Genomic DNA, 12,313 nt, shown 5'->3' on the forward strand with positions numbered 1-12,313 from the left:
TTTGGAGACAGAGTTTCTCTGTATAACAGTTCTGGCTGTCCTGGAACTTGCTTTGTAGACTGGACTGGCCTCGAACTCACTGAGATCTGCCTGTCTCTGCCTCCCAAGTGCTGAGGTTAAAGGCTTGCGCCACCACTGCCCGGCTTAAGTAGATGGCTTTTAAAAGCAAAGTGCAGAATATTATCTGTGATAGGCATTTTGGGGAGTGTGTCTTTAAGAATGAAGGGAAGGTAAAATAGATGGGTATATTATCTATGCACAAAGAAGTGCAAGGAAAAGAAAAGCATTACGGTAGGCTGCTTGAGAGGGGATGGGTCAGAATGAAGAGTTGGAGTGATATGGTGAAGTAGGGAAGGGACCAGCGACACTTGTAAATATAGCCTTGGTTATGGTTTTGACTCTTGTAATTATCTGATGTTTTCCTACTTAAAAATATTATATCAAATATAGGGAATAAAAATAGGTTGTGGAGAAGAGTTGAAGCCCAGTATTCCCAACAGCTGTAAATTTCTTTGGATATAGCTATCATATTGATCTCTTCCTTCTCCTCTTCCTCTTTTGAAGGTTTTGACCTCAGGCTGTCATTCTTCTTGTTTCCAGTATGTAGCTTTTGTAGGGACAGGCAACCATCCCTGCCTGTATGCCTAGACTGAAGGGTTGGTCTGACCCAGGCAAACTGGGGCCAGTTGGTTACTTATTGGCATTCACATGGCTGTTTTCTAAGTATTAGATTTTTATTATTTTATATGTATGGGTGTTTTGTCTGCGCATATGTGTACTGCTTTATATGCCTGGTGCCTGTGGGTGCCAAAAGAGGGCATCAGATCACCTGGAACTGGAATTACAGTTATGAGCTGCTATACGGGTGCTGGGAATCAAATCTGGGTTCTATAGAAGAGCAGCTAGTGCTCTTAACCACTGAGCCATCTCTTCAGCCCTCACATGAAAGTTTTTCCAGGGCTTCTTGTATCTGCATCTTGGAAATTCTCTTTACTTTTCTGCTTGTCTTTCCTAGATCTCATGAGACTCAGTTTCTTGTAGTTTATGTGCACACTCTCTGTGCAATTCATTTATGCAGAGCACATTTGAATAGAGTTGCCTTTTGAGAAATAGGTATGTGGGAGGTAAGTTGAGATCTCAACATTTTTATTCTGTGTTCCATATTGTGTTAGTAGTAGTTTGGGACAGAGGCCTAAGATTTTACTTTGGCTTATTTTTATTTTATCTATCTATCCATCTATCTGTCTGTCTGTCTATCTACCTACCTGCATACCTTCCTACCTACTTATGTTGAGGTAGGACTTCTCTGTGCAGTACTGGCTGTCTGGAAACTTACTCTGTAGACCAGTCTGGACTTGAACTCACAGAAATCCGCTTGCATCTGCCTCCCGAGTGCTGGAGTTAAAGGCGTGCACCACCACTGCCTGGCTTGCTTATTTTTTAAAAAGAAGAGTTTGATTTTTAATTATAGATCTGTGTATATGAGTGTGCATAGCAGCAAAAGCCAAAGGCATCAAGCTCCCCTGGAGCTGAAGTTAGGGCAGTTGTGAGCTGCATTTCTTGAACGCTAGGAGAGGAACTCTGGTCTTCTGCTAGAGCAGTATGCACTTAACTGCTGAATCATCTCTCCAGCCTTGATTTTATTCTTAATTCATTCTCCAAAACTTGCTTGAGAGGTATGATGTCCTGCCTGCATATGATGTGTTCTCTGTATTTTGAAGTTATATAATATGATATGAGATGGATCTTTTGTTCATTAGAGTGGGCCTCTTGCCATAATTATAAAGCCTGGACACTTGGGTCTTTTCATCTGAGTACAGTTTTGGTTTTTTGTTTCTACTATGTGCATGCATGTGCACGAAGGTCAGATGACAGCTTATGGGAGTCAGTTCTCTTCCCTTCTACCCTGTGAGTCCTAAAATTAAACTGAGGCCATCAGGCTTGGCAGCAGTCTTAACCCACTAAGCCGTCTCACTGGCCCTTGAGTGAATGAGTGTTTTGCTCACATGTATGTCAGTGTATCATGTGCATCCTGAAACTGGAGTTACACACAATTGTAAACTGCCATGTGGAGAGGATGCTAGGGATTGGACCTGGGACCTCTGCAAGAGTAAGTGCTTTAAAACACTGGATCATCTTTTTAGTCATTTCTCTGAGAGAGAATATATTATTTCTAATAACCTGCTTTTAGCTCCCAACATTGTGTGTTTGCTTATGCTTCTTGATGATTTTTTAAAAAGCACCCTATGCTTGTTGGGGCTCTTAGAGAATGTTTACTATGACATTTATCTTCTTCCTTTCAATTTCTACTTCTGTTTGTTTAATTTTGGACATCTTTCATCTAACAGCTGTGCTTAAACATCTGCCAGTCCTTGCTGAGTCCTTCATATTGAGAGAACTGATGGGTTCTCTGCTGTGAGCAGTGAGTGGTTAGGATAGAGAGATGGAAACCCATCTGGTTTGGGGGGCTCCTCAGTTACCTACTTGAAGGTGTGCTCTTTTAAGTTCTGGTACCTGTCTTGCTGTTTCTCTTCCTCTCCCTCTGTTTCTGGTACTGCAGATAAACCTAGAACCTTGGAATGCTCCTGCTTCAGCCTCCATAGTAGCTGGGAATACAGGCTTAGGTCACTAGACCTGCAGTCCTTTGAATGCTTCCCAGTCAGCTAAGAACAGGTGAGGTGGTTTGGGGGATCTCTGGAAGCCCCTCTGGGAACATAGCTCTTTTGTATGTTGTCTTTGTTCTTACTTAGAGTATGGCATCTTACTCCCCATTTCCCATGTCTGTGCCTATTGTCTTCTCTTTGAGAATTTCTTGGGTTCAGCCCAACTAGAACATAAAAACTGCAGTTCTTCCAGAACTGGAAGAGTATTGCTTGAATGGCAGGGAAATGACCTGAGGAATCTGCTTACCCAGAAGAAGAGCAAGTTCTCCTGTTGGCAGCCCCATGTTTCCTTCCCTTCTGTCTGCAGTGGTTCGTGATACGGAATTCCCCATCCCTGTGCCCTTGGATTTTTGAACTTCTATCTGGCTTATTTTTAGTGACATTTCCTCTGTAGCATTAGATTTTGAGTTTTCTTCTCCTGCCAAGTCACTTAACCTTCCTTCCCAGCTGCCTTCTAGATTCTGTTCATATCCCTCACTTTGCTATCTTCCACCTCCCCTTCTCTTTGTGCACTGCATCTTTATTATTTCTTTGTATCCGTTCTTTTGATGCTGCAGGGGATGAAGAGAGGCATGTATTTGGTTGCTATATTTAAACATAGGAGTTAAAGCCTTCCTGCAGAAAAGGTGGGAAATGACCTTGACTTCCACCATTGACCTTCCTCTTCCCACCTACTCAGTAAGCCAGGTTTCCTCCTATATGTGGCCATGAAAAAAATATGTGCTATTTTGTTGCTATAGATATGGTTTTACTCCTTAACTCTTGTTTAGCCGTGTACCCTATCAGTCTTAGCTTTTATTTCCAGTACACATTATTAAGACTTTTCAAGATGCTTCCAGTTTTTCACTATTAAAAACTGGTTGGGGCTGAAGAGGGCTCAGCAATAAAGAGCACTGGCTGCTCTTGTAGAGGACCCAAGTTTTGGGTTCCCAGCACCCACTTGGCAGCTTATAACCCCCTGTAACTAACCTCAGTTCCAAGGAGTCTGATGCCCTCTTCTGGCATAAAGCACATGATGTAAACATACATGGTAGCAATACACATAAGATAAAAATAAATGATTGCTTAATTTTTTTATATTATTTATTTTTATTTCATTTGAATTGGTGTTTTGCCTGTATGCATGTTTGTGTGAGGGTGTCAGATGCCTTGGAACTAGAATTACAGACAGCCGTGAGCTGCCATGTGGATGCTGGCAATTAAACCCTGGTCCTCAGGAAGTACTCTTAACCACCAAGACATCTCTCCAGCCCCTAAATTTAAAATATAAGTGGCAGTACTTATAAGAGTCTGGGCCTTGATGATATAGTCCATTAAATTTTCTTCACATTTTATAATTGAGGGGAAAAGTGAGATTATAAAGTCTCAATCCTTTGAACATTTTTTCATTGTTGTTGACAGCCCTGGCATTCTTGGTGTAGCTCAGGGTGACATGGAAGTCATAATTACCCTCCTGCCTCAGCTTTCCAAGTGTTGGGATTATAGGTATGTGCCACCTTGCCAAATATTTTATTGAGAAATGTGTGTCTGTCAGTCTCAGAAGGCAGCATCCTTCAGGTGGGTCCTAGGACTTGAACTTAGATCATTAAGCTTGGCAGAAAATGATGAGTAATCTCTCTGGCCGGTTTTTAGATTGTTTATTTCACTTAGTATGTATACACATTTTACTTTAAAAATACTAAGATGTATTTGATTATGTGTTGCTGGTGGTGCTAATATGGTGCTAATAATACTATTACGTTACCATTTTAAAGTCAAGAAATTATGCATTCTAAAGTATATCTAGACTTTAGAGTTTCAGAGGAATAGTGAGCCATGGTTACCATTAACTACAAACTTGTCCTGCAGATGTGGGTGGCAGATCATAGGAAAATTTTATTTTTGGTTGATGGAAACTCCTTTTTTGTCACACAGTTTGAAACTCTTATTACAATAGTGTGCTCACTTTAAACATAATAGTACTTCCTTTATTTACTTTGACAGCTGTAACGTTGAAATGAATTTCAAACTCAGTAGAACTATTTTATATCAAATTTAAGAGAAATGACAAAATCTCGGTTGGAGAGATGAGTCAGTGGTTAAGATCACTGACTCCATGTCCAGAAAACCCAGTTTAATTCCCTGCACCCACATTACAGCTCACAACTTCTATAACTCAATCACAGGGAATGTGATACCCATTCTGACCTCCATGAGCACTAGGCATACTTAGAGAGCACAGATATACATGCAAACAAAATACTCAAACACATTAAGTAAAGTAAAAATTCTTTAAAATCAAATAATGAAGTTTAGGGGCTGGTGAGATAGCTCAGTGTTTAAGAGCATTTGTTACACTTGCAGAGGACCTGAGTTTGAGTCTCGGCACCCACAAAGTACTTCATAACTGTCCACCACTCCAGTACCAGGCAATCCTATGCCCTCTTCTGAACTCTGTGGTCCACAAACACACAGACAAAACACTCATACATAGAATAAAATAAATCCGGCAGTGGCACAGGCCTTTAATCCCAGCACTCAGGAAGCAGAGCCAGGCAGATCTCTGCGAATTTGAGGCCAGCCTGGTCTACAGAGTGAGCTCTAGGACAGGCCCCAAAGCTACACAGAGAAACCCTGTCTGGAAAAACTAAATAAATAAATAAATAAATAAATAAATAAATAAATAAATAAATAAATAAGTAAAATAAATAAATAAAATAAATGAAATAAATCTAAAATAGTGTTTAAAAATGAAGTTTTAAGCACACATTAAGTTTGCTTTAATAGTTTTAATTCTTAATGATTTACATAACAAAATCACAACATCATTAGGTGTTGTAGATCAAGGTTTACCAGGGCATAGTTGACTAACCATACAATTTTCTCCAATTTGGTGGCTTTTTAATATATTCATAAAGTTATACGATAGTTACCATGCTGTAATTCTAGAACATTTTATCACCCCCAAAAGAAACAAACCCTTTAGTGGTGTCATTCACTATCCCCTCTTTTCAGCCCTGAGCAACTACTCGTTTAGTCGCTGGAGTTTAAAAGAAGCACCTCCCTGCTGGGCAACTTTTTAAAAAAATGTTTTGAGAGTATCATCACATCATTTCCCCATCCCCTTTTCTCTCTCCAAATCCTGCTATGTGCTGCCCCCTCCCCCTTGCTCTCTTTCAAATTCATGGCCTTCTTTTTTCTTTGTGGTGGTGTGTGTTTGTGTGTGTGCGCGCGCGCGTACGTGCACATGCGTTCCTAAATAATTACAACCTGCTAAGTCTGTATAGCATTGCACGCATATATGTTTTCAGAGCTAACCATTTGGTAACCATTGGGTATGCTCTTCCCTGGAGAAGACTATTTCTTAATAGCTTGTAGTCCTTTGTCTAGGGTTGAGGCCTGCTGAGCTTTCCCTCTCCATTTTAGCTAGTCTTTAGTGTCGTGTTTGTTCAAGTCATGTTTGGGCAGTCAGGTTGATGATACTTTATGCTGTAGCTTCTGACTTTTCCAAGACACGGTCTTAACAGCAAACTGTCTTTCTCTGGTAGAATCCTGCCTCTTCTGAAGTGATCCCTAAGCCTTGGTTGTACAAGTTATGTTGTAGATATATCCATTGGGACTGGGCTGCACAACTGCATTTCCGTTCATTGTGGTTTTCAACAGATCTCTATCTGTTGCAAAGAGAAGTTTCCCTGATGAGGGGTGCACTTTTCTAGCTAGACCCTGGAGAAGTATGTCAGTGTCCTTTACTACCAGCAGAGGCTGATGGATCTCTGAATTCAATACCAGCCTGCTCTGCATAGTCTGTTCCATGCAACCCAGAGCTATATAGTGAGACCCTGTCTTACAAGAGTATTTGTCCTTGTCCTGTTTCTGAAAAATACCTTTGATGTTTGAGGCCCTTTGCTTTTCTATGTAGGAGAGAGGGAGAGGTGTGTGTGTGTGTGTGTGTGTGTGTGTGTGTGTGTGTGTGTGATTGTGGCTGTGGCTGTCTGTGTAGAGCTGGAGACATGGCTCAGAGGTTAAGTCTACTTGTAAAGGACCCCAGCACTCACATGGTAACTCACAACCATCTCCTAACTCAAGTTCCAGAAGATTTGGTATCCTCTTCTGGTCTCTTTGGACACCATGCATGCATGTGGTTCACATATGTACATGAAGGCAAAACATCCATTCATATAAAATAAATCTTTAAAATAACTAAAATATGTTGACTTTTGCATTGTAATTCGAGTATCCTTTGGGGGGAGAATTGACATTTTTTTCAATACTGAACTTTCTTAATCAATAATATGGTGTTGAGGCTGGAGCGATGCCTCAGCAGTTGAGAACACTTGGCTGCTTTTTCAGAGAACCCAAATTGAATTGAGAGAACCCAGCACTCACATGGTGGCTCAATCATCTATAACTCTAGTTCCAGGAGATCTGATGCTCTTTGCCGGCTTCTACAAGAGTATCAAGTATACACGTGGTTCACAGATATACAAAACATCCAGACACATAAAATAAGTTTAAAAAGTAAAAACAAAACATGATATAGCTATCCACTGAGATTTTTAAATCTTTCTCATAATTTTGTATTTTTTTTCCCTAATATTGTATTTCTCTTGTAGAATTTATGTCTGGGTAATTTATGGTCTGTGTTTTTTGTCCTCATTTGTTATTATTGATGTTAATGTTGGCTTTTTTTTATGACATAATTGTTTGATTGGGAATTTCACATCATGTATCCCAATCCTGCTCACCTCCCAATCCCTCTGTATCCTCCCCTTACCCCTGCAATATCCCCCCAAAAAATTAATTTAAAACAAAACCAAAACCAAACCAAAAGAAAACCCACATTGCTCCTCAATCTTTGGAACACCTCTTCATTCATCCTAGTGGCATTGGATGCTGTGGTGTGTCACACAGTGTACTACCCTTTTGTCCAATCAGCCTCACCCACAAAATGTTCATTGCTGTGACTTACTGGTCTGGTTCAAGGCCTCTGGCACACCCTCATCACTGCACTCTCACTGAAACTCCTCTTGGATATCCTGCTGTTGCCCTGACTCATGGAGATCCTGTGGCTATTGTTCTCCAGGACTAGTCCCTTTACACCACACTCCAGGAGGTCATAGGTGGGGTAGATGTTATGGTGGGCCAACCCAAGGCCCAAGATGTGGGTCTGGGTGGTAGCTGAGCTGGCCCACTGGTACTGAGGCCCTCAGGTGAGGGGCAGAGCTAGCTCTCCCACACTCAGTGTGAGGGCCATCTGTCTTTAAGTGCTGGGGGTTGGGGTGGGCTCTCCTGCTGTAGTGCCCAGCAAGGGGCAGGGCCAGTGAGGGGTGGGATCAACTCAGCATGGCCCTAAGATGTCAACACACCCTAGACATCTACACAGCCCTCATTGGTAACAGGAGCCAGGGACATCAGCACAGACCCTGACTGCTGCTGGGCCATGGGCCAAGACATAGATGGCCCTAGGCAGCAGTCTGGGCCCGGACAACACCATGGCTCCATGTACAGGCCACCCAGATCAGCACAGCCCTAGTGCCTGCATGGCCCTAAGGCGCCAGCATGCCACAGGATGCAGCCTAGTGCCACAGGATGCAGCCTAGAACCATGGCACCACAGGCCATGAATCTTGATTGTGGTAGGACCCACAGACCCTGGTTGTGGTTGGACCACAGACCCAGATACAGTCCTCATCTGTCACCATGGCCCCAGGTGCCGGCCCAGTCCCCTGGCATCAGCATGGCTTTCAACAGTATCAGGAGCCATGGACATCAAGACAGACCCTGGCCTGGACAAGACCATGGTCCCAGGTGACAGCATGGCCTTGAGTGCCAACATGGCCATGGGTTATGGCCTAGGCCCCCAGGGATCCATTGGCCATGGACATCAACACAGACCCTGGTTGTGGTAGGACCACTGACCTAGACATGGTCCTCATCAGCAGACTGGGCCCAGGTGTCACCATGGCCCCAGGTGACAGCTCAGCCTGTAGATGCCTTCTGACTTCCATGTGCACGCTAGTATCCCCCCCCCCCTAATAAATTATTTAGGCAGCTTAAAAAAGATTTAGACACTTAAGCTCCATCCTTGAAACCTTGGTCCCCTTTTCTTTGCCTCCATGTGTTAGGTGACCCATTTTCTGGGCTCCCACAGCTCTCTGCATACTCACACTCTGTTATTGTTATTTATATTAGAATCAGTTTTTCCCTGTTCAGATAAGATTCTTGAGTACACGTGTCTTAGTTAGGGTTTCTATCGCTGTGAAGAGTCTCCATGACTATGGCAACTCTTTATATATATATATATGTCTGTTTGTTTGTTTGCATGCAGGCCAGAAGAGGGCATTAGATCTCATTATAGGTGGCTGTGAGCCACCATGTGGTTGCTGGGAATTGAACTCAGGACCTCTGGAAGAACAGCCAGTGCTCTTAACCTCTGAGCCATCTCTCCAGCCCCTATGGCAACTCTTAAAAAGGAAAACATTTAATTGGAGCTTGCTTTCAGTTTCAGAGGTTTAATCTATTGTATCATGGCAGGAAGTATGGCGGCATGCAGGCAGGTATAGTGCTGGAGATATAGTTGAGAGTTCTACATCTGGATCCAAGGACAGCAGGAAGAGAATGTCATTAGGCCTGGCTTGAGCTTCTGAAACCTCAAAGCCCTCCCCCAGTGACATACCTCCTCCACAAGGCCACATATGCTCCAAAAAGGCTACACCTCTTAATAGTGCCACTCCCCATGAGCCTATAAGGGCCATTTTCCTTCAACCATCATAATAGGTGATTCCCACTTCTTCCCAGGAACTAACATGGGGTAGCTTATAAGGAGGTGCTATCTAAGTGTTTAATAACTTATGTTAATGCAAACATAGACCATGTGATTTGTTTGTTTTGTTTTGGGTTTTTGGTTTGTTTGTTTTTTGAGATAGGGTTTCTCTGTATGGCCCTGGCTGTACTGGAGACTCTGGTTTTCTTAATAATATTTGTGAAAAGAACTTGATAAGAAAGCTCACAGAAGATAGAAACATCAATCAATACATCAGTACTTTAAATCTGGGAAACAGAAATCATGAATAAGTAAAAAAGAATACTTTAGAGCTGAGGATGTAGCTTACCTAGTTAGTAGAGTGCTTGCTTGCATGCCCAAAGCCCTGGTTCAATTCCCAACATCATGTAAAACCAGGTGTGATGGTGCATGCCTATAATCCCAGTGTTTGGGACGTGAGGCAGAGGCAGGAGGATCAGTAGTTCAAGTTTGAAATACATGAGACTATCTGAGAACAAAAGGAAAATAATATTTTAAATCTTGGTGGGTGCAGGGGATCATTGGAACCGTCATGGAAGGGGGGTTGTAAATCCATCTTCAAAAGCATGTATTGTGTGTCTTTGCTACCTTTTGGTGGTGTTTCTCTGGGCTTCAGAGGCTGTTGAGCTGGTCTATGCAGCAGGACAACCAAAGGGTTCCTGGCACCGTGGTCTACCTCACCACCTATCTGCCCTGGTTACTGTGAAGGCCATCTAACCATCCATCTTGCTTTGGTTGGTTATGCCAACTGGACCTTTCACCACATTGTGGCTGTTCATAGTGTTCAAGAGATGGCTGCTTCAAGGAGCAGAGAAAAACTGGTTATCTTCAGCCTGAACATGATCCAGCATTGGATTGGCAATGGTGCTGATCTCTCTAAGCCTATGGAGAAATGCCTGGGTCTTTCTGACCTTTTCCCTCTGCGTCCTATAATGATTGCAAATGCTGGGAGACATCAGAGGAAATGAGCATCAGAATCCTTTTAGCTTCTTGAAAACAGAATCAGAAACCATAGTATCAGAAACAAGCTGACAGAAGTGAACACAGCAGGGGGTTGAAAGGTCAAGGGCCCCTAAAGCTCTAATGTAGAGCTCTTCGTTGGATTTGATGGTCAAAAACCATGTATTTCAGAATGTCTGCTGTGCTTGTTGGATTTGAAAGGTTTTGTTCACCTGAGTTTTAACTTGCTATCATAGAAGGATGCTGTGCAGTGGTCTCGAAGTGTAGCTGCAGCAGATGGAGACGAGCCAGAGGACTCAGCTGATGTGGAAAGCTGTGGGTCTAATGAAACCAGCACCGTGAGTGGTGAAAATGATGGTAAGTGCTAGAACAAGAGGTGGGAAGAGAACAAGCAGTTCCTAGGGACTAAACTTTTGTTTTCCTGTCTTCTAGTATCTCTGGATGAAACATCGTCAAATGCATCCTGTTCTACAGAGTCTCAGAGCCGGCCCCTCTCCAATTCCAGGGACAGCCACAGGGCTTCCTCACAGGTAATGAGGTGCATTGGTGACAGGATAAGAGTGGGTAGGTGAGAGCAGGCACATGATAGATAGGGTTCTTTCATCTCCAGCAGATGGTCCGGAGATAGGTTTGAAGAGTGAAGAGAATAAAGTTGGTTGTTATTTCAACATTCTACTTTATTTTGAGACAGGGTCTTGTCTTACTGTGTAGTTCTGGCTATGTAGTCTAGCTAGCCTTGAACTTGCTATGTAGACAAGGCTGGTCTTGAACTCAGAGCAATCTGTTTACCTCTTCTTCTCTTCCAGTGCTGGGATTAAAGATACATACCACCATATCCCACTCCTAGTAACATTTTTAGAAGCAGACTATAGAGAACTGTATATTAAGCCTGAGAGTAGTGCCTAGGTAATTATGTGGATGGTTTTCTTGTTGTTTTGGTTTCTCAAGACATGGTATCTCTGTAGCCCTGGCTGTCCTAGACCAGGCTGGCTTCAGACTCAGAGATCCTGCCTCCTGAGTGTCTGCCTCCTGAGTGCTAGGGTTAAAGGAGTGGGCCACTACCACCCAACTGTAATTATGTTTCTCCTTCCTCCATTTCTCTCTTATTTTCCTCAGCCCTCATATAGCCCAGGTTAGCCTAACTTGCTGTAGATGTAACCAACCGTCTTATTAAAATAAGAAACACAGAACCAATGTAAAAGAGAAAGCCGAGAGGTCAGAGCTCAGAGCTAAAATCATACCTCCTGCAGTGCTCCTAGCTTCCCCGAAAAAGAGCTACTTCCTGTGTGTCTGTCTTTAAATAGTCTTTCTGTTCTGCTTTCTCATGGGGTGTAAACCCAAACACATGACTGCCTCATCATTGTAAGAACCACCCTCCAGGTCTTAAAGGCATATGTCTCCAATGCTGGCTGTATCCCTGAACACACAGAGATCTACCTAGCTCTTCTACCAAGTGCTGGGATTAAAGGCGTGCGCCACCGCCGCTGCCACCACCACGCTCTTGCTATGGCTGTAATAGCTCTGACCCCTGGGCAACTTTATTTATTAACATACAATGAAAATCACATTTCAGTACAAATAAAATACCACCATAACTTACTATGTAGCCAAGGATGGCCTTGAACTCCTGGTCATCTTGTCTCTGTCTCCTAGATGCTCCTAAGTGCTTTGATTCTAGGTGTGTGTGCCATCATACTTACCTCATCCTGTTAGTTCTTACACCATGTTTGTAAATGTCCAGGAAGAAGTCACAGTGCATTGAGAATATGAGAACATGTACTTGAGAGGCAGCAGTTGGAAAGATGAGCCTGCCAACTTCCTTTTCTTCTACAGTGCTGGGGATTGGATCCAGGGCCTTGTACAGGCTAGGCAAACACTCTACCACTGAGCTATATATTCGGCCCCCTGTC

At 43.0% G+C, this 12,313-nt stretch overlaps 1 protein-coding gene across 4 annotated transcripts in view; it reads left to right on the plus strand.

Moving 5' to 3' along the window:
• The window catches only part of Asxl1 (ASXL transcriptional regulator 1), a 78,001-nt gene that overhangs the window by 53,350 nt on the left and 12,338 nt on the right, over positions 1 to 12,313 (plus strand). For all 4 annotated transcript variants that reach the window (XM_028887504.2, XM_037205312.1, XM_028887503.2 and 1 more), the window contains exons 5-6: positions 10,640 to 10,760; positions 10,836 to 10,933. In XM_028887504.2, coding sequence (XP_028743337.1) covers positions 10,640 to 10,760; positions 10,836 to 10,933 — 219 coding nt within the window. The remainder of the gene's footprint in view (positions 1 to 10,639; positions 10,761 to 10,835; positions 10,934 to 12,313) is intronic.

This window comes from Peromyscus leucopus, chromosome 4 (genome assembly GCF_004664715.2).
Source record: "Peromyscus leucopus breed LL Stock chromosome 4, UCI_PerLeu_2.1, whole genome shotgun sequence".
NCBI lineage: Eukaryota > Metazoa > Chordata > Mammalia > Rodentia > Cricetidae > Peromyscus > Peromyscus leucopus.